Source organism: Arachis duranensis, chromosome 10 (genome assembly GCF_000817695.3).
Source record: "Arachis duranensis cultivar V14167 chromosome 10, aradu.V14167.gnm2.J7QH, whole genome shotgun sequence".
Classification (NCBI taxonomy): domain Eukaryota; kingdom Viridiplantae; phylum Streptophyta; class Magnoliopsida; order Fabales; family Fabaceae; genus Arachis; species Arachis duranensis.
The window spans coordinates 81,086,026-81,108,730 of record NC_029781.3 but is presented as its reverse complement, the minus strand read 5'-3'; the positions used below and the strand labels follow the sequence as shown (position 1 = coordinate 81,108,730).

Sequence of the window (22,705 nt, the reverse complement as noted above, 5' to 3'; positions counted from 1 at the left end):
TATAAAATGGAATTCGCACCTATTGTTTCATTTTAATAAATTCTTTCCTTAATTTTTCATTTTTTGGTTGTTCCACCTTTATTCATGTCTTATATTGGATGTGCTTTGTATTATCCAAGGCGGGGTTTGTACCAAAAGAAAAGGGATCATTTGAGAAACCCTTTAAGGTTACCAAATTACCGAATTTGGGATTGACTCCTTCCAGTTGCTCTGAGCTATTTGCTGGTTCGCCTCAATGTACCCAAAAGGAATCAAGTGTTGTTGATTTGGGAGCTGATGAAGATGCTAAGGTTCCATGCTTCCAGTTTCATCTATCATTTTTTCTGTATTACTTTTCACCCTTTTTTTAGTTGTGTTTAAATTGAACCTAATATGTTGTGTCATTTAATAGTGTCCTCTCCTCAAGAGAAAGTCTGTTGATGCTGTGGTGGATAAATTAAATGAAGTGGATAGTTCTGAAAATTCATGTGATGAAGTTGATGAAAGTGAAGAGGTGAGTAGTGTTGCCAATTTTTTTTATAGGGCGCTTAATTTTATGATCAAGTTCCTTTGACTAGAACTCATTAATTATCCCTCTAATTATGTTTATATTTTCATGCAATTATTTACACTAGGAGTATGTGGTTGATGTTATCGAGGCAGTGTTGATGCTGAAAAAGATGTAAAGCCTTCGTTGAAGATGTTGAGAAGATCCTTGGGGAATGATGGCTCCTCTGGACATGGGGTTAATTGAGGTAGCTGCCCATGGCAGTTAACTAGAGCTACTGATTAGGACTAATCTAAGGCATTAGGTATTTTGGTTGTGTCCATGTAATAGCATTTGATGTATTGGATTGTAGTGTATGGAATATTTGTGTATTTTCATGTTTTGTATAAGTTTTTTGGATTTTTTTTTGGGCATCTTTCTCATGTAATAGATTAAGTGCTAGGGTGTGGACACAATATCATTAGCCACTAGGAAAATTAGCTATTTAGTCTTTTATGTTTGTACTTATTTCTTTGAAATTCAATAAAATGCAGCAGCTCTTTTATGATATAAAAATCTCTCATTTCACAATTTAGTTTATTCCTTAACTTATGTGATTTTGCCAAGTGAATGTTTTATGGTATTTAGATGACTGAATATTTATGTGTTGTTAAATTGATTTGTACTTTCTTGATATATCTATATTGAATAGGTTGGAAGTGATCTTTTTGCCATTTCTTTTGTTTGGTGGATTTCTTAGGTGCATTTTGCCTAGAATGGCTAATGTAGCTTATGTATCAAAAAAAGGTTCATTCTTTTTTATCCATCACAAGTTGGAAGTGATCTTTTAGTCATTTCTTTTGTTTGATGGATTTTATGGATGCATTTTGCCTAGAATGGTTAATATAGCTTAGGTATTAAAAAAGTACATTCTTTTTTATCCATCACATGTCATGCTCCTAAAGTAGGAATTTTTTTTAATTAAAATTGGTAGACTATAATTGCTATTAGACAAAGAGGTCTACTTGCTAAAATGCCCTATTCAATTAGGGGTAGTCTATTTCTCTTTCATATAAAACCAAAGGTTGTTCTTTTTTTATTTGGTTCGGACATTCCATTTAGTTATTGTTCCATGTGTTATTCTTTACCAAATAATACTATGAGTGAATCATCTAAAGATGCTAGAAAGAGAAGAAAATTGACAATGAAGAAGAAAAAAGATGAGACACTTGAAATAAGAAATGGTTAGTTTGATTCTTTTGTCAATTACTATTTCTTTAACAAATTATGTATTACTTAGCTAGGGTATCTCACATATTTTTTTATTTTTCTTTCTATATTTTTCTTATATAGCTCAATCGGCCTTTTTATATTAGAGTATTCTATCTTGTGTTGGATCAATATATACTAATGAAGGTATATACATATGTGTAAGCAAGTATTTTCAGTATGTTGTTATAAATAGTTGTTTATAATAAATTAGCGTTGATATTATTTTATTCTTTAAGCTATTTTTTATGACCAAATAAATGTTCTTTGTTAGATGAAGGTGTTATGCATGATATTCTCAATGATGTATTCACAAGCTTTGTTGATATTAATGATCATGTATTGTTTGCATCAAGTGAGATGAAAGGTTTGTATTTGGTCTTAGTAAATAATGCCAATACTTTCTCTTTCTTCTCTATGTTAATCGATAAATTTTTTTCCTTCAACATATAATAGAACATTGATGTTCATTATTTTATAAATAGGATACTTGGACCATGGTGATTGTAATTACACTTGCACATGGTGTGGTGTGGACTTTTGGTATGATGAACGTGTTATCAGAGAATCTAAAGTTAGTCAACCAGTATTTTCAATATGTTGCCTTAAAGAAAAAGTACAATTGCCATTGTTGAAGGAGCCACCTGAATTGTTGGTTTCACTTTTGAGTGGAAATGATCCAAGGAGTAAACATTTTTTTAAGAACATTCGAGCATATAATAATTTGTTTTGTTTTATTTCTATTGGTGGAAGGATTGACACGTCTCTTAGTAATGGATCAAGTTCGCCGCAATTTATTCTCTGTGACAAGAATTACCATAGAATTGGTAGTTTACTCCCCGTGCCTGGGCAGCAACTGAAATTTGCTCAGTTGTATATTTTTGACACTGAGAATGAGCTGCCAATAGAGAGGAAATTTTTTGGTATGGTATGAGTATGGTTGATGAAATCCCAATTGTTGTATTTTCATATTTGTTTTCCATTAGTTTTTATATGTTTCTACTTGACAATTGTTTTTATATGTAGCTTTAGCAGTCGTACGGATTCTTTGGATTCAACATTAATTGAAGATTTATTAAAGATACTTGATGAGAATAATGTCGTTGCAAAATCTTTTCGAATGGCGAAAGAGTTCTATCAGCAACGTCCTACTGAGGTTTTTTCCATTTGTTTGTTTAGACATCGAGCAGCAGACCCTCGAGTGTATAATGAGCCCACAGTTTCTGAAATTGCTGGTCTTATTATTGGGAATTTTGATGGATCGGATACTACACGTGATATTATTGTTCAGTGGAGGAATGGAGACTTATAACGCATTAATGAGACACATACGTTGCACTGGCCGTTGCAATATCCTTTGCTATTCCCGTATGGTAAAGATGGATACCAAGAAGATATACCATACCGTTGTGTTAGAAGTAGAGAAAATATACCAAAAAGACAAAGAGTTTCTCTACGAAAATTTATTTGTTTTCGAATCCAAGAACGAGAAATGAGTTTGGGATGATACTCAAGTCTAGAAGGTTATTTCAACAATTTATTGTTGATTCTTTAGTATGGTTGAATCACAGCGTCTTATGTATATTAGATTTGACCAGAAGAATATAAAATCTCATATATTACAAGGGATTGAAAAAGCCATGGAACAAGGAGATGTTGATGCATGTTCCATTGGAACCATGATTGTGTTACCGTCTTCTTTTACTGGGGGCAGAAGATATATGTTTAATAATTGTCAAGATGCTATGTCTATTTGCAAACAATATGGTTATCCTGATTTATTTATTATTATAACTTGCAACCTGAGTTGGCTGGAGTTTCAAAGATATACTGAACGGTCTCATATTGCTATATCTGATTGACCTGATCTTGCATGTAGGTTGTTTGAGTTGAAAATTCAGTCTTTGATGACTGATTTAAAGGATGGAGTCTTCTTTGGATCTGTGAATGCCGGTAAGTTTTAAGTGGTTATTTCTGCTTATTTAATAATGAGTTATATATGCAAAATTAAATTTTTCTTTTGTTTAGGGATGTATACAATTGAATTTCAAAAAAGGGGTTTGCCACATGCACATATTTTGGTTTGGCTTCAAAATATGGGTAGGTTACAAACAACTGAAATCATGGATGAGGTTATATCAGCTGAGTTACCGGATCCAGTTAGATTTCCAAAGTTGTATAGTGTTATTACCAAATATATGATTCATGGTCCTTGTGGTAAATTAAGACATTCTTCTCCTTGCATGAGAAATGGTGGCTGTTCTAAATTCTATCCCAAGAAATTTGTTGATGCAACAGGTTTTGATAAAGATGGTTATCCAATATATAGAAGGCGAAATATGGGGATTACTTATAAAATAAATGGTGTGGATGTGGATAATTGATTTGTTGTTCCTTATAATCCTATGCTCTTTATGAAATATCAAGCTCATATCAATTTGGAGTTTTGTAACAAGTCAAATGTCATCAAGTATTTGTTTAAATACATAAACAAGGGGCAAGACCGCGTCACTGCGTCAATTAGAAATGTACAAACTCAGGAACATGGTGGTCAAGATGTTGATGAGATTAAGCAATTCTATGATTGTCGCTATCTAGCGCCTTGTGAATTTGCTTGGAGACTATTTGCATTTGATATTCATCATAAGTGGCCATCTGTTCAGCGGTTGATATTCCATTTGCCTGGAAAACAGAATATATTATTCACTGATCATGATAAGATTCCTGAAATTGTTGAGAAGAACAAGTATAAGGATACAATGTTTACTGTGTGGATGCGAGCTAATCTTAAGTTCCCGCATGGTAATCAGTTATTATATTCTGAATTTCCAAATCATTTTGTTTACTTGCGTGATTCTCAAGAATGAGTTCCAAGGCAGAGGGGGTTCTCAATTGGAAGGCTAACTTTTATCCATGTTGGTTTGGGTGAGATATTTTATCTGCGTTTGCTGCTCAATGTTCAAAGGGGGTGTAAAAGTTTTGAAAGCATCCGCATTGTTGATGGTGATGTATATGATTCTTTCAAGGCTGCGTGCAATGCTCTTGGTTTATTGAGTGATGATCAGGAGTTCATTAATGCTATTAAAGAAACTGTAGAATTGTCATCTGGTTTTCAGTTGTGTCAGTTGTTTGTTACACTGTTAGCATCTAATTCAATGAACAAACCAGAGTTAGTTTGGAGAGACACTTGGAGATTGTTAGCCGATGACATTTTATATTACAGAAGACGGGAGTTGTAATTGCAAGGTATTTTTTGAAAGTCTTGTTCTATTTATTATTATTCAGTAAGTTTATTTGTAGATGGTTATATCATGATAAGTTTACCTTTTATTTGTAATTCATATGCCTTTTTTTTCTCACTTACTTCGTAGAGCTCGTGATGACAGAAGAGGAACTTGAAGTTCTTTGTTTGATTGAAGTTGAAAAATTATTGCAAATGAATGGCAGAAGCTTGAAAAATTATTCCCAAATGCCTTTTTCTAGTCAGGATTTGGTTTCCCATTTTTCAAATTCTATGATTATGAATGAGATGAATTATGATGTAGATCAACTTCGGGAAGAACATGATGTAAATTTGGACAAATTGACAGATGAGCAAAAACTGATCTATGAGAGAATAATTGATACAGTTGCCAATAAAAGACTTGGATTCTTTTTTGTGTATGGATTTGGTGGAATTGAAAAAACATTTTTGTGGAGATTGTTGCCTTTCTGTCTTCGATCAGAATAGAGAATTGTTTTAAATGTTGCTTCTAGTGGTATTACATCTTTATTTCTCCCTAATGAGAGGACTGCACACTCATTGTTTTGCATCCCCATTGAGCTGAATGAGGAATCTGTTTGTAGTATTAAGAAAGATAGTCAGCGAGCAGAACTCATCCGTCGTGCTTCTCTAATAATAGAGGATGAGGTACCCATGACAAACAAGTTGGTGTTTGAAGCACTTGATAGAACTTTCCGTGACCTAATGAGTTCAAATGTTGCTTCGGCTCTTGATATTCCGTTTGGTGGGAAAGTTATTGTACTTGGTGGTGATTTTAGACAAGTGTTGCCAGTTATTCCGAAAGGAACTCGTGCTGAAATAGTTATGGCTTCAATTAATTCATCAATTCTTTGGAAGCATTGTAAGGTGTAACACCTTAACTACCAAAACTCACGCTTTCGGCTGCTCTACTCTGATAGCTCAGACATTATGACGACTCTTATACTATTTAATACTAAAATATGAGCTTGTTTAAAACTTTAAACCGCAATACCACTCCCAAAATACTTTCATTCGATAACGTACATCCATAGATACCATAACTCATAAGGAGTACACCCATATATATATATATATATATNTAACACAGAGCAACTCAACAACAACTAGATAAACTCTTCGTGACTTCAGTGCCCATATCCTGAAAGAGGAAAAATGTAGGGGGGTGAGAACATCATCCTCGAAAGGGTTCTCAGTAGAGGATTTTTGGGAATTACTGTAATAGGATACGTGAAGATAAACTGTACCAGTGATTAATAACCGTCTTATGCCTCTTTTTAAAAACAACGGTTTACAATAAAAGTAAAGTCGGAAATCTTTTCTAAAAGAGGAACCGTTCAATTCTCAAAAACTCAAAAGCCTTTCAAAAAGGTTTATCTATGCTGAACCAAAATAGCCTTTCATATTTTTCCAAACCAGAAACACAAAACCGAAACCAACCATCAGTCCATCCCATTTTAACCATGGCCCTAGGCCAAACAATCCAACCAACAACCAATCACCACAATCCAATAAAGTCCCAGTTGCAAACACAAATAGAAAGTTCAAGCACAAACAAATAATTACAGCAAGTAGAACAATTAGCAGTTAATCACAAAGGCAAACCAAGTACAATATGCACACCCAAATAATGTCACATAGATGGATATGATGCATGCCTGTCCTAGTGGCTGATAATATCATCTGTCGATTATAGAGCCAACCCGACAAGTCATGGTAGCTAACCATTGGACTGTCCCTCTGTCGTGCATCCCCAACTCGAGTTATACTCATAATAAAATTGATCATAATCATGATCCATATCCATCACCTTCACTGGTGAATATTTACGGGGGCGAGCTCATCCGGGGCTTTCACAGTGCCCGGCCACCCTTACGACATAGGGTTAGCAGAGTCTCGATCCTCCACCTGAAGCACGTGGTGGCTAGCCACTGCTTTCTCCCAAGGATCTCATGTCTCTGATAGTGGAAGTGCAAATCACAATTATCAATAATTCAGCATATACATGCATTCATTCTCATCTATGGATCAACATCCATCTCAGCCATCCGGCTCACGGTTCAGTCCAGACTCAGCCAATATTCATATCATACACAGTCATTCTGGCTCACGGTTCAATCCAGAACCAGCCAATATTCATAATCATACACAGCCATTCAGGCCCATAATAAAACAGCACTTCTACCATTCAACATCATTAAATTCTTAAAATCGGTATTTAAGCCATAAATTACTTTTTCTCAATTCATTTCACTTTGAAATCAAGTTTTAACTCTTTTCAGCCTTGGCTTTAAAGATTTCATTTCTCAAATCATTCAGGCTCATAAGCCACTTTTACTCAAGGTAAATTCCCCTTTTAAAACAATGCCACTCTCGGCATCCTCTTTCCAAAACTTCCATAACCATGAAAAGTTAAAGATTCACTTTGAAACATTCAAAATCATCCATCCAACAATGAGATTTTATAACAAAATTTCTCGACAGAGTCCCAAGTTTTTAGGGGAGAATAACATAACACATTTCGCCAAATTCATTTAAAATCATTAAAACCTTGGCTTTCCGATTTGAGTAATAAAATAGGATCTAAGCCAAACCGAGTCACGTAATCATTCACTTCTTTCAAATCCGTTTCCTTTACTTAGACAAAACCAACTTCAACCCCCATAATAAATTCTAGAACGTTTCAACTGTTCAAAATTGTTTTAGTCTTGCAAGAATTCAGAATTAGAAGAGTACTTAAAATCCTTCTCAAAACATTTCAAAATGAAACATGTCAAGAGACATTCAAGTTCTTTCAAAGTTATTGAAACTCCTCTAATTGAAACCCTCAAGTCAAATTCAAAGGCATTTCCCTTGTCACATTTAAAACAGCCTTAAAACATAGGTTTCATTTAAATAACTTTCTCCTGAAAGAGATACAATGCCTTTCTTAAGAAGCAAGACTAAATCACAATTTCCTCTTTAATAATTCATTTCAAAAGCATGAATCATCCTTTTCTTGATAATTCAAATAAAATAGTAGAAGTCTTTAACTCATCATTTTTCCAGACAACATTCAATAAAGACTCAGATTTTATAGAAATTTCGGCAGCACCTCCCCTAAAACTTGGACTTTGCCACCCGGTTCGGGTCCCAACTAAACCGTTTCACAATTCTTTTCAACAGCCCAAAATCCAAAAATCAGTTCAAGGCGAGCCAAATCCAACAGTAATCTCAATTCCATATTTCAAGGAAACTGTTTCAAAATCAAATCATTAACAGCCGAATAAACTCATTTCTACCGCTTTAAAGAAACAGTTCAGCAACAACCATTTATCAAAAATCAGATCATTTAAAGCAAGCCAGACTGAATTCAAGAGTGTATTCTATTTTTCACCTTCTTAAGAAAATCCATTCAACTCAAATCAATTTCCAACGGATTAAACTCGATCTCAAAGCTTTAAAAGAATCAACCTCAAAAGCATTTCGTTTCACAAAGCCACACAACAATCCAATCAAACAAATATTCATAGTCATTCGAGACAATTAATAATACATAAGGCTGCTACAACCACCAAATAGACATTGTCTCACATCAGTATCCATATGTAATAATTCCATACATAAAATATAGTTTCCGGAAAGCACCCCTACCTCAAAATGCAAATTCCATAATCCAAACGCCTCATAAGTTCTTTTCGCCTCAACTCGAAATCAAAGACAGCTTCAAAGCACAGCCCCACACATTTTTGCAGCAGCATAAACAGATCTAAATTACAACAAGCAACCTCAGTTACTAAACTCCAGGAACATTAATACCGTAAAGGCTTTAATACACGTACAAGACACTAACGTAGGGCTCTCGAAACATAATTTCTTACCGGAATAACAACACAAAGCAGCTGCGATTTCGAACCGGCCCCAGCACAACTCCGGCGGCGGCCAGAAGCTCCGGTGGATCAACTATAAAAATCGCGCAATATTAAAACCTTCTCAAAATCCAAAAAGGCAGAAACCTTAATTAAAACCCTTACCGGAAGAGTCCTTCGGTGACGGCAGCGAGGTTCTCCGACGACAAAGACGGTAGAGCAGCTCGAAACGGCCAGCAGCAGTGGCGGCGCTAACCCAGCACCAACATCGGCCACCGTCACCACTTCCCTCTTCGGTCAAATCCAACGGCCGTAAAAGGATCAGCCCCAACTCGCGATGCCATTTCCTCCTCCCTTCATGCTTGACGGCGGTAGATCTAGCAGGAAAGGGACCCTCGGCGCGGCGGAACAGCGGCGGTCAGTGGCGCGTCAGCGGCGACTGGACGCAGCTCCTCCGGCTCGCATTTTCTTCTCTCCCAGCGTCGCCCAGTCTCGGTCTTCCTCCTCCTTCGAGTTCGACAAAAATGGACCCACGGCGGCACTGTGCTTCCTCCACGATTGTGGGCCCGACGGTGGCGCAGCAGTAAGGACGACGGCAAGCTCGACGGCAGTGACAGGAGTAGCCTTCATCCCCATCCTTGGCTCTCGAGCTCTCTGTCTCCCTCTCTCAATCTCTCATCTGGGCTTCCCCTTCAGCTCGCGGCAACGGACGTGAAGGACAGCACAGGGAGGACGCGACGGGCGGCTGTGAAGCGCAGCTCGTGGTGAGGTTCAGTGAGGATGATGGTAGCGTGGGTGAAGCCCCCTCTCTTCCCCTTAGCTCTCTCAGAAGTTCTCCTCCCCTGTTTTGTGTGTGTGTTTTCGTTTTTGGGGGGAGAAAGGGGTTTGCAGCTGCTGCTGCAGCTTCTGATGGGAAACGGGTAACGGGTTAGGGTTTTAGGGTTAGGGTAACAGTTGGGTACAAGGATAATTTTGTAATTTCACTTAAAAATAGGGTTAATATAGTAATTAGAAATGAGTTCTAATCCACAATAATAGTGTATAAAAATACTATTTTCTCATCATTTTCACATTCTATTTTCAATAAAATGTTCAAATCAAATAATTAAAAATAATATAATTAAACCCTATATTTTCCAAAGTAGCAATATTAATATTTAAAATATTAATTATTTAATCCAAATCATATAAAACCGCTATTATTTCATAACTGTCGAATTTATAATCTAAATATAGAAAATAATCCAATAATTATAAAGTTGGATAATAATCACAACTCATCTCAAATTCAATAAATCAAAAATTGCTCTAATTCTCTTTAATAAAGAAATTTTTGAATTTAAAGCTACAGAAACACTGAATTTGAAATTAGCTAATGATAGTTCTTTTTCAAAGGTTTTGGGTCTTACATAAGGTAATGTGGTTGACAAAAAATCTTAGGTTGGGAAAGAACTCTATTTTGTCAAATTTGGATGAAATAAAGGAATTCTCAAACTGAATTTTAAAGATTGGTGAAGGTTCTTGTGGGAATCAAAAGGAGGATGAAATAATTGTTGATATTCCAAGTGATTTACATATTCTTCCAACTGACAATCCTATTCAGGATATTGTTTCAGCTATATATTCAAATATTCATGATAACTATGGTAATATTTCTTATTTTCAAGAACGTGCTATACTTGCTCCTACTGTTGATATTGTGCAACAGATAAATGAATTTGTTGTTGACAATTTTCCTGGGCCTGAGAAGGTTTATTTGAGTTCTGACTCTATTTGTCGCAATGATTGTCAAGATGGGATTGACACTGATTGGTTGACAACTGAGTTTTTGAACCAAATTACATGTTCTGGAATACCAAAACATGCTCTTAAATTGAAGAAAGGTGTTCCCATTATTTTGTTACAAAACATAGATCGAGCAAATGGATTGTGTAATAGAACTCAACTCATTGTTCAAGATCTTGGAGAGAATATTATTGGGGTTTAAATTTTGTCCGGAAGTAACATTGGTGACAAAGTTTTTATTCCTCAGATGAATTTAATACCTAGTGATCCTGGAATCCCGTTTAAATGTCAGCGTAGTTTTTATTCTTCGAAGAGCAGTTTTTTTCATGGTCAGTTGTATGTTGCAATATCCAGAGTGACGACAAGGTCAGGATTGAAAATATTATTATCTAATGAAGATGATGAAATGTGTAACCTCACATCAAATGTTGTTTACAAAGAAGGTTTTTAAAAAATATAATTTGGTAAGTAGTTTCTTCTCTGTGCTATATGAATTATTTGTTGAAAAAGTTGAGGTTTGTTTTAGAAGTATTCTTTTTCTGATTATTTTTATTCTATTTGGGGTCTATATTTTATTTTTTGTCCAAAATTTTGTTAAATTCATAGAGGAGCAAAAGATGTTGGAAAATTATACAATTTTTCTGTATAAAAAATGATTTATTTTAAGCTTAAAACTTATTTGCTAAAAACTTTTTAATTGTTATATATGTTTTTTAAAGAGGCTTTTATTGTTAAGTTTTTTTGTATCGAATAATATCTCTTATAATTTTATGTTATAGATTTATGATATAAGTTACTTAGATATTTTTTTGTTTAAATTGTATCGTATTTATTTGTTTTTTGTATATAAAAAAATTAACTCTTAAAGAATGGTGCACACATACTGAAATTTAAGTTATTTAAATTTTTAGATGTGTTTAGATTATTAGATGTAACAAATACTCTTAAAAAAAATTATTTCGTAAAAACTGGTGCACACCTACTTTTAAAAAAATTAACTCTTAAAATTTTTAGCTGTATTTAAATAATTTCATATTGTTTAATAAATAAATATATTTATTATTTAAAATTTATATTATATTAATAAAAGATGAAGTTATTTGTTAAAAAATTTTAATTTATTTTATAAATATTTTAAATACTGAAATTTAATTTAAACCTAAAATTTTATTAATTCATTTTATTATTAAATTTTATTTTATTTCCAATTGAAATTTAAGTTATCTAAAGATGCAATTCAATTCTATATAACAAATAGAAGGTTAGACTATTCTTTTTTATTTTTCTGTAATATTTTAGTTTTGATTGAATAGAGAAGGGTTGATGTGATAGAAAAGTCTCTCTTCCAAGATAAAATCATTATGTGAAATCCTCACCCATTCTCCATATCCTTTCAATTTGCCTCATCCCTATAAACTCCTTTTTCACAGCTATCATATTTTACTTTTTCTTATCCCATACCCTACAAATCCTTTTTCACTCTGGTTCCTATTTCAATTTTAGGGGTCTTTTTCACAGGGCATGATGGCATTCACGTTATTCTCGTTCCCAAGCTCTCCGTTTTATGTCACTCAACATCTCTTTTGTAAACCAGGAAAAGCAACCCACTATATGAAGGGAGCACAAGTTGCTATTAGGTGTCGCTCAACAGGTCTTCCCAGGCTCTCCATTCCATGTTGCTCAAAGAATATATATTTCCCTGTTGCAGCGTTTCTTGGGTTCTGATGATGGCGGCGATGAAGAGCTTCTCTTTCCCATATGATGGTGACACGGTGAAGATCTTCTGTCAGAACATGCATAGAGTTTTCCATTGATTTGACGAATATTTCCGGTTAGCAATCACAGGGCACAGTAGGATTCACTACACAGGTACTCTATTTAGATTTGTAGTTGCCTATTAAATTGGTAATTGTAACTACTTCTACTTCTTTACCATGATTTTGTATCTAACTGAGTCATTTTTTATGTGGAAGTGATTGATGGATTCGAATAGCTATTCCTTAGGGTTGCTGTTGATCATGATGATTCTAATATCTACTGGCTGTACTTTAGTCAAAATTCTTTTGGAGTAGGTGTATTAGAGTTTTTATTTCATTGATTTTGAATGTTATTGGAATTTGTTATTTCTGATTTTTCAAATTGCTTTATTGGTCCCAGAAAAAAAGTTTTCTTTTGTATGCTCTTTCTTTTCTGAATTATTATTCAACATTGGGTATATCCTTTCATTTCTTGTGTTGGTTCTGGCGATGGATGCAGCAAATGAGATTCGTATGGTGTCAATTGATTCACAACAATGCCTTCGTAACATCACTCATTGGAAGGAGTATTGGAAAATAACCATTAGGGTGATCAGGATGTGGAGTTTATGTGATCCCAGAGAGGAGACTGACGAACCTGCTTTTCTTCATATTGTGGTCATGGATAAATCAGTGAGTTGTTATATATGTTTTGAGACATTTTTTAATCCGAGAGTTATTATATATGTTTTCAGAATTTTGTTTAATTTTTCAAGTTTACTCTCTGGTGCAGATTCAGTCTATTTAATTTTGTTTTGTTTTGAGTTGAGTTAGATATTTCAATAGAAGGTTTTTCATCATTAGAAGAAGCTATGTAAAATGTGGAAAATTATAATTCACAGTTTTATCATTCCAAATTTTTTTGTTGTTGTTGTTATTGGTACGAGGTCTTTCTTAATTGTTTGGTATGCATAATCCTATTTGTGTAAATTAATGTATGAATACTGCTTGATAGAATGTCTATGTGAATAATTTGAAAGCTAACTTTAATGCTATATATCTGTCGCATTAGTACACAGTTCCATCCTTGGCAATTTTTTTGTGACTTTCTTCATTTGTCATTCTTTCAAACATGTTATTTAATACAAAGATATGGATATGTTGATCACTTGCTTTGTTTAACTTGTGTTGATCTTTGGAATCTGTTGATAATTGAAATTTTGCTATTTACTACTTTATTTTTTTTATTCTAACAAGGGCATGGATTCAAGAGAACTAGACAATCAATCATGGTGGTTTAGTTTTAATGTGTTCTTTGAATAGGACAGTGCTTATTTAATGTGTTCTTACTTGAGTTGAATTTTTGTTTAACTTGTGTGTCACTCTAGAATATGCCAATGCTTGAGATGTTGTTCATTTGAAGGAAAATAATTTTCAGAATGAGTAGAATCACAACTTCAACAGAAATCCTGAGTTTTGCAAATTTTGCTTTATGAATCCAATGACAGAGCACAAGTTTGATTGTGCAAATTTTGCTCATGATTCATGATCTAGATTGGTTCAAGTCTGTGGTTAAAATGGTTAGAAAGAAAGTTTAGTAATATAAAACTGAGCAAATTGGTCATGTATGATTCTAATCCTTACAATTTCATCAATCAAAAGGCAGCCATTGATGTAATATATAGTCAGTCAAAAAGTAATAGTTATATGAGGCAAACAAATCAATCTTTTTTCTATCTAGCAAGTTATTTTGTTGCTTGAACTTTTTCTAAGCCCTTAAGGGTATTTTTAATTGTGGGGTAAAAATGAAGTCAAAATTTTCATAGATAAACTTAATGCATAAAATATACAGAATTTTCCACCCAAATTTTACCCCTAACTCAGCAAACCCTAAACATGAATATATCTTAGATCTTCCTCACAGAAAAGCAGAGTTTGATTCTGAATTTCTAAGCTCAATTTATCAAACTTCAACATTTACACCAATGAGACTTTAGTCAAATATTTTTTCTATACTACAGAGTGATATTTCTAAATAAATATCTTCATAAAACTTTGGTTGAAATTGTTAGAGCTTATTGAATATAAGTTGGAGTGTATACTATGGAATCTTTGTGCTTCAACACTAACTAACTAACAACCATAGAGGATGAACTAAACTGCCTATGAAACATCTAAGAAAAGTATTACAAAGATTTTAGAAACTAATTCAAGGAATTCTACTTTGATTACAAATGTAAAAGCAAGATTAGAGCAAAATCTATCTGCATCTAAGCCTACAAATCTCAATCAATAGTTAGGACTAATGCTCTCCACAAACCATGGTACAAAACCTGAAGGATTTTCATTTCCTTGACAATTAATAGTACTCAATCCGATTAAATAAAATATCTTCTAGATATATTTTTTACTTTTTAATTAAAAACACTTTTATGTTTTTCAAATAATCATTCTTTTATTTTGAAATTCCTTTTTCATAGCTTTGCTAAGTTTACAATTGAATTGATAATTCTTTTCTTTTTAAATTTTAAACAGTAAATTTATTCAAAAAATAATTAATTTAACTACTCATCTATTTTTATGTGTGTAATTTTCTTCCTAAAATTCTTTTCACATTTTTGTTTGTCCACTTATGATTTTTAATTTTAATTATTGCCTTTTGTGTTTAGGTGAAGATGATCACATGGTAGTTATTTATCGACCATAATTATAAGGTACTAACAGTTGTTAAGTTTGGAGCCAACTACTCCACTTCTTGCTCCACAGCAGTAAAAGGAGCAACGGGCTAAGCTAATACTAACAGTGTTACAAAGATTTTAGAAACTAATTCAAGGAATTCTACTTTGATTACAAATGTAAAAGCAAGATTAGAGCAAAATCTACCTGCATCTAAGCCTACAAATCTCAATCAATAGTTAGGACTAATGCTCTCCACAAACCATGCTACAAAACCTGAAGAATTGATAATTTGATATGTCAATTCTCCTCCTAAGCACTAACTTTAGCAAATTCAAAAGAACACAACTCATGTACACATAGAAAATAATTACTGACAAAAATGATATAGTCTTGATTGCTATGCAGCTACTAGCATCGAATGAGCAGCACAACCACTCTCAACTTCAGGAGCATTAGCGCCTAATAACTTGCTACATAATTCTTTGTAGTGCCATGTTTATTAGACTCGTCCATGTGTTTAAATTTGTTTGCATTAGCTTGCTTGAATTGTAACAGGTTCAAGAATTTGTTTCTTTAAAAGTTGTATATCCGACTCCTAATATCCTTCTTCAATGCCCACTGCACCATCAAATGATTTGTTCTTATTATCACTAAATCTTCAATGCTTTCAATTTCAGATTCTACTAAGTTTCCTTTATTAATAACATCAGACAAGAAGCACACTAATATATTTTCAGCATTTATAAGAAGATCTCGCACTCATGTTACATTTTTATCATTGATGAATTCTGCATATAACACCAATAAATTCTATTTTTTTTCTCCCTTGACCCCACCTTCCATCTTTCGGCTTTTCTTTACAATTTTCTAGACTCCTACACTTGGCTATTTGCACCTCTTCCATTCCTTCCAATGATAATGATTTCTTCCCAAACTTCATTATCCTGTATTTGTTTATCTTCAAAGAGTGTTTGGTTCCTGATTCTCCAAATAATCCAGATAATAGTAAATCATAGATTAATCCATCGTCTTTTTTTGTATCTAACCACAATTTGGTGGCATCATACCTCAAAAACATCTATAATTTTATCAGATTTTACCCAGTAAATTTCTCCTATACTTCTATACTAATACTACTTAGTCTCATTATTTGCTTAATTTCTAATTCTCTTTCAATTTTATATTTGGTATTTTACGTATCTTTATTTAGTTTCTTATCTCACATGCTGTGGTAGTTCTCATTTAGTGATTTTTGGAAATGACATACTCATTTAGTGCAATAACATGCTTTATAGTTTCTCAAGTAAAAGTTTACCCATAATAAAGTCTGAATTTTCTGTATAATTTGTTTTAGGTTTCGGTATATTATTTCTACCTTTTATGTTCGGTTCGAAGATGCAGAACTTTTATTTCATTCTTTGTTCTCAGCTTTTCTGTGTTGTTTGTGGATTTTATTCTAAGGTAAAAATGCTAGAGTAATTGGAATAGCGTAAAAGTGTAGTTTGTGTATTCAAATCAGTTTAATGAAAATTTAGTTTCTTCAATTAGTCACTTGAATTAGATATTGCCTATTTAGTGAAAAATCATGGTCTAAAATTTCAGTTTTTTATATTTTCTCATTAAAAGGTTTGAATGTTCTTTTTTGTTTTTTGTCAAAAGTTTGGGTGTATACTTTGGATATAACTTGGAGTTAGAAAATTCTAAAAGTTTTTCAAAATAATTGAACAATTGTGATTTTAACTTAATCAATTTATGTGCACTTTCTTAAAAGTAGTTGAGTTCAACAAGTTGTATAAAAATTTCAACTACTAACCAAGCTTTATGTTCTGGACTATGTAGTTTATCATTTTATATTATATTTTGTGCCACATAATTTATGAAGTTAAACAACTTTTCTTAGAAATTGGAGTGTTACATTATTTCTAAATTAGTGTGAGAGGAACAAATTTATTTTCATGGTTAAAAAAAATTCACTCATATTTTAAAGCAATTTTTTGTAAATTTATTTAAAAATAAAGTTTTCTATCCTTTATAATTAGTAATTTTATGCTAACCGTTTTTTTTCTTTTGCCAATGGCAATCAATTAAAAAAATAATAAAAAAAATTTAAGGATCAAACTTCGAATAATATTTTTAAGAAAAATTGGAATGAATATATAAATTATTTGTTAGTTATTAGAAGATAGTGCATTTTTTTGTAAACCGATACAATTTAAATTAGAAAAATTAATATACCATTTTTTTAAAAAGCAATTTTATCAAAATAATTAAACTATTTAAGAGACAAATAATAGTTTATTACAATTTTAATTAGAAAACTAATATATTATTCTTTTAAAATCTATTTTATCAAAAGAATTAAACTATTTAAGAGACAAAAATAATAATTTATTCTCAATTAAATTTTAATATGATTATATCAATGGTTGATTTTTGTACGCTTTAGAAGACACTGGAGGAAGTAATTCTGAATGCAGTTTAATTTTCCAACTGCTTGGACGGTTATCCCATATATATAAAATACGATAATTCATAAAAACATATCACTTACTCAATAAAGTGAAACAGAGTGCGGCTTGTGTGGTTTACTACAAAAAAAATTTATGAATTTTGTAACATTAGGATCTATGAATGGTGACAGTGGTGACTTGAGTTGTGCCTTCAATTAAATTTGCACTTAATTTCATTTGCATTTTTAAAAATTAAATAGAATCAAATTAGGAAACTAACTTATTATTTTTAACAAATTATATTTACTGTGATCTTCTGAATATTTTAATGTTTATTCCATTTTTTACATGGTTAATACATATGTAAATCTTTAAGTTGAAACTCCTAACATATTTTGATCTTCAATCTTTTTTATTAATGGTGATAGTATTGTGTTTACATGTGAACAAGACACTATATACTACTAACTTTGTTGTTTAAATTTTTAAATTGTGTTTGTTGTCATGTGATTTATGAAGTTGAACAAGATATAATGTACTTGAAGAAGGAGGTCATTAATCAATTACAAAAAATTCTCAGAGAAGGAAAACTGTATTCTATATCTCGATTCACGGTAGTTCCGAATATTGGTGCAGCAAAAGTTGTAAAGCATCGATATAAGTTGCTTTTTCGGTTTGACACGGAGGTTATTCCAATTTCAGATGTTGAGTTTCCAGAGGCTTCATATTCATTAGAGACTGTTGAAAGTGTTGTTCAGATGGGACAAGATTTAGTATACTTGATCGGTATAATTATGATTTACTATCTTAAATGTACTCTAATCTCAAATAAAATGGATATGTATGTTATATATCATCGTTGTGTGTTAATCTCTTTCTGTTTGATGTGATCAGATGTCATGGGTTTTCTGATAAGTGTTCGTGACTATTCTGATGTTGAACTTGACGATGGGAAAAAGTTTAAATTAGTTCTCATCCAGTTGTATTCAAATGGGTTAGCATTTTATTTGATTGTTTATTATTTGTTGCGATTTTTAGTATTTGATTTGGATTTTTTCATTCTTTATATGTCTGTATTCATGGAGTCTATTAATAAACAAATTAGTTAGTACTTATGTTGAACACGTCATATTGTAGCTCTTATCTTACCTATAATTTATTTGGAGATTTTTTAACAAAGATGCGGTTGGCTCTTATGAATGCTGTCTCGCAACTGCCAATCATTTTACTCCAATCTGTCAAGGTCAAGATTTATGAAGGTATTCTGAATTTTCTTTTAGAATTTGTTGTTTCGTAAAGAATTTCAGTTCTAAACATATGGCTTCAAATATTTAAGTTACTCTTTATTTACATAAGTTTTATAAAAAAATTAATAGGTTATTATAATGTGTGAATAAAGTTAAATTTTTAATTAATGTCAATCTAATTATAAATGAATAGTTCCAAAATTGAAAATAAAGATAATGGAAAGATTAGAAACTCTGGAGCATGTGATAAATATGATATTTTAAGTATAAACTCAGTAAAAAAAATTGTTAGAGAGGTTTATGCCCTTATTAATATATTATCAATAATAATATTTGATTTTATGACTTCAATTAGTATTGTTTTCGGATGATAAAGTTTATTTTGATATTATTTTTTTCACAGAAAAATAATATATTGATTTTGATTATTTTTATTTTACCAATGATAGGAAAAGTTATAGTTCAAAATGTAATAGATTGTAGCAAAATCATGATCAATCCTGATATTTCAGAGGCTGTATGCTTTATTACTAGGTGAGCATCAATTTTTCTTTTAATTGGTGTTATATATTTTGTGTATATTGACATTAATGTTGGTGTTTAGTAACTTTTTTGTGATTATAAAATATGTAGATTGAATTCTTCGGAGTCATATTTCATTGACTCTATCACATTTGGTAATAGATTTATTGTTACTGATGTCGATGATGATTTTGTCAATCTCTCTATGAATAGGAGTATTAAGGAATTAAGAGAAAATGATGCGGTTAGTGGAACTTAATTTGACATTTTTAGGATTGATGTAAACTATGTGTAATTTTGCTTATTATAGTTATCTTTCTTTGAAATTTTGTTTTTGTGTTGATCATTATTGTAATTATTTCTAATTTAATATTTGTGATATAAGATGGTTTCTTCAATGTTGTTGCTAAGATTAAAAGTATATGCAACAATTTTGATTGGTTGTACTACTCATGTGTCTGTGGTTATCTTTTGGAGTTTTTTAGAAGTCATTTCAGTTGTTCCGAATGTGGAAGAAAAATAAAGAATGCTGTGAAGAAGTATGCCCGATTCACTTTTAAGAAATATCATATGTTATATAATTTATTTGTGAAATTAGTTCATTGTTAAAAGATCTTATAATTATTTTATGTCTTTAGGTACAAGGTTTTAGTAAATGTTGAGGATGCTACTGGAAGTGCTAGATTTGTTTTGTATGATCGTTCCGCAGCGCTCTTATTCAGAAAAAAGCTCATTGAAGTTCTTCGGGATTTTGATGCTGAGCACTCGGTATAGATATATATATTTCATAATACCAAAACACATATTTTATACTTTTTCATTTATTAATGATATTTGGTCTTTTGAGTGATATTCATTTATTTTGATTGACTTCATTTTTATTTTATACTTTTCTGGTTAATTGTAGGTTGTGTATGCAACCCCTTATCTACCATTCTTTGATGATGTAATTAGAAAGGAAGTTGTGTTTAAAGTAGACCGGAAAAAAGTTGGAAATAGACCAAATGTTGGGACATTTAAAGTAGTCAACTGTTCTGATGATCATGTGATTGTAACCAAATTTAAGACAAATCCTGTTTTCAGTGTTAATAGTTCCATTCCATACTTTTACTTTGGATTTTGTTTACCGTAAATTGATCTTTTGTTCTTTCAAAGACATATAGTTACCATGATTTTTCTGTTTTTCCTTTTTTATTTCTATCTTGATCAATTAATATTTTGTGTAGAGACTTCTCCCACCAACTATATTTTCACCGATTTATGAGGATGTCATTCAAAATCTGCAGCATCATGATGAAATATCATCTCTTGGTAGTAGAATCTTCGTTAATTCTGACAACATGGAATCTATTGAAGTTGATATAGAGGCTTTGGGTGCTGCGTATAACCTTACAAAGCCGGTACAAAATAGTTTAGATTGATTTTGTATAAATATAGATGATATTAAGCATGTTGTTTGGATTCAATTTAATTATTTTTCTCATGTTTTTTTTTTTGGATCATAAAATTCAACAAATTGTAGGATCCTTGTGTTTTGTTGGCTGGTACAATTACATTTATCTCTAATGATAGAAATTGATGGTACTCAATTTATTTGTGTGGTGAAAAAATAAATGCTGACCACTCTAAGCTCTTTTGTCACCTTTCCTTGACACATTGTTCTGATGGAGTTTTGAGGTTATCTTTTGAATTATGTTCATTTCTATTTATATATTGTTTAATTAGTAGATTTTCGGGTTAGTTTAGGGCTTATGGATTATTTTAAAATATTTTTACTGTTATTTGTTATTGTAGATACAAAGTAAAAGTTTATGTTAATCACGCTAGTGGTTGCAATGCATTAATTCTCCATGATGGAGATGTGCAAGACTTAATGGGGTAAAAATGTTCTGAGGTTTTAAGAGATGATGGCTCCTTTATCTTGGTTAGCTTCTTCACGAGCTACTTCTAAATGAGATTATTTATTTGTTACATTGATGCGTATAATTTATCTAAAAATTGTGAACTATTCAGATATGGATTTTGATAACAACTCATTTATTTCATATGGTGCTATAAGTAATACTAAAAATCTGTATTTTTTACAACTAATATTGAAATAAAATTAGTGAGGAGTTTATTCTTATCTGTGTTATTATACCCTACTTGAATTTTAGTTGGATATGTTTAACATTTAGTTGAAATAAAATTAATAATGTTGATGTTCTGCTTTTTTTTTTCACTATGTTCTCTAGACTGGAACTCTTTATCTCTTATATTTCTACATGTTAAATGATATATCCTAATTTATTTAATGTAAAAAAAATCATTGTGATTAAAAGTGAAAAATTCTGTAAAATTCTCTCTAGTGTAATATCAATTAATGATTTTCTTAAATTGTATCTTAAAGATACATCATGTGTGTTGTTACTACTCTTTGATTTGTTCTCTTTCTGTGTCTTTGATTTTTTGGGTTTGATATTCTATTCTTTTTTTTTCTCTGTATTTTCAGAAATTGATTTCTCTATTCTTCTATTGTCAGAATGAAGAATTTCACTTGGATGCATCCGATTTTTTGTACAAATTGATAGGGAAAAAATTGGTATTCATGTTTGATCCTCAGCCCGTTGAGAGTGACACAATATGCCCTGCGTATAATGTTTTTAAAGTTTCTACACATGAGTTTATGTTAAAGTTGATTGAACGTGTTGAGAATCGTGTTTTGAATGCGGTTAGTTTAGTTTTCTCTATTGACTTCCAAGATATTTTTTAATAAGTGTTTGTTCACTATTTTAGTATTATGCGTAACAATGATATTGTCTTCTCTATCAAAACATGTATAATTAGTGTGCTATTGTTTCGGCTTCAAATGTGGCTTCTATTTAAGACCCTATTTCACATATTTCTGGTTCAGTATTACCTGCTGTAAGTTTTCATCTCTATATTGTATTTCCGACTATTATTCCTTGATATCGCATTTTTGTAGAACTGGTTCTTTATTGCTTAAGTATTTCTTCTTTAATTAAATTTCAGTAAATTTAACAGATTTTATTTTTGTTGTCTTATTTCTTAGCACAAATCTGTTCGTGTGGTGAATGAAATTGTTTGCAACAAGAGATTGGCATCCCCATACCGTGATGTACCAAGATTTACAAAGCAAAAACTTGAAGATGCATTTTCTAGGAGTATAGATAGAACTTGGAATGATAATGAGGAGGCATCATCATCTATGAATATTTAGGATCAGATTCAGTTGTTGCTAATGTGATTTGCCTAGAATGTTTAGTTACAATGTGTGATTTAGTTTCTTTATGTTTAAGATATGGTGTTGTAGTTTCCTTGAATTGGGTTGTTATAAGTTGGCTGGACTTAGACATTTTGTTAACATTTTACTTACTGAAGTTCTAATTCAAATATTTCCTTTTATTTGAGTAACCTACGATTTCAGTTGTAATTTTATTA

General features: G+C 31.7%; 2 protein-coding genes across 2 annotated transcripts; both read left to right on the top strand.

The window, feature by feature from the left end:
• Positions 1 to 3,375: 3,375 nt before the first annotated feature.
• Positions 3,376 to 5,870, top strand: LOC110276918 (uncharacterized). Its single transcript, XM_021134021.1, has 6 exons — positions 3,376 to 3,572; positions 3,615 to 3,688; positions 3,764 to 4,048; positions 4,163 to 4,544; positions 4,701 to 4,904; positions 5,582 to 5,870. The coding sequence occupies exons 1-6, from the start codon at positions 3,376 to 3,378 to the stop codon at positions 5,868 to 5,870; spliced, it is 1,431 nt and encodes a 476-aa protein (XP_020989680.1).
• Positions 5,871 to 18,028: 12,158 nt separating this feature from the next.
• Positions 18,029 to 22,484, top strand: LOC107470481 (uncharacterized). The gene is made up of 11 exons (XM_052255659.1): positions 18,029 to 18,281; positions 18,390 to 18,489; positions 18,633 to 18,754; positions 19,192 to 19,276; positions 19,376 to 19,508; positions 19,650 to 19,720; positions 19,903 to 20,032; positions 20,172 to 20,315; positions 20,491 to 20,664; positions 21,786 to 21,974; positions 22,317 to 22,484. Exons 1-11 carry the CDS (start codon positions 18,029 to 18,031, stop codon positions 22,482 to 22,484), a joined length of 1,569 nt encoding a protein of 522 aa, XP_052111619.1.
• The last annotated feature ends 221 nt before the right edge of the window (positions 22,485 to 22,705 follow it).

Bases quoted from the DNA above. Each gene is read 5' to 3' on its own strand.
- LOC107470481 (XM_052255659.1), top strand. From the start codon at position 18,029: ATGTACTTGAAGAAGGAGGTCATTAATCAATTACAAAAAATTCTCAGA. The intron at 18,282-18,389 runs GTATAATTATGA...TGATGTGATCAG, and splicing joins AGATTTAGTATACTTGATCG to ATGTCATGGGTTTTCTGATA. The intron at 18,755-19,191 runs GTATTCTGAATT...TACCAATGATAG, and splicing joins CAAGGTCAAGATTTATGAAG to GAAAAGTTATAGTTCAAAAT.
- LOC110276918 (XM_021134021.1), top strand. From the start codon at position 3,376: ATGGAACAAGGAGATGTTGATGCATGTTCCATTGGAACCATGATTGTG. The intron at 4,049-4,162 runs GTTATCCAATAT...TGAAATATCAAG, and splicing joins AACAGGTTTTGATAAAGATG to CTCATATCAATTTGGAGTTT. The intron at 4,905-5,581 runs GTTAGTTTGGAG...ATCTGTTTGTAG, and splicing joins AATTCAATGAACAAACCAGA to TATTAAGAAAGATAGTCAGC.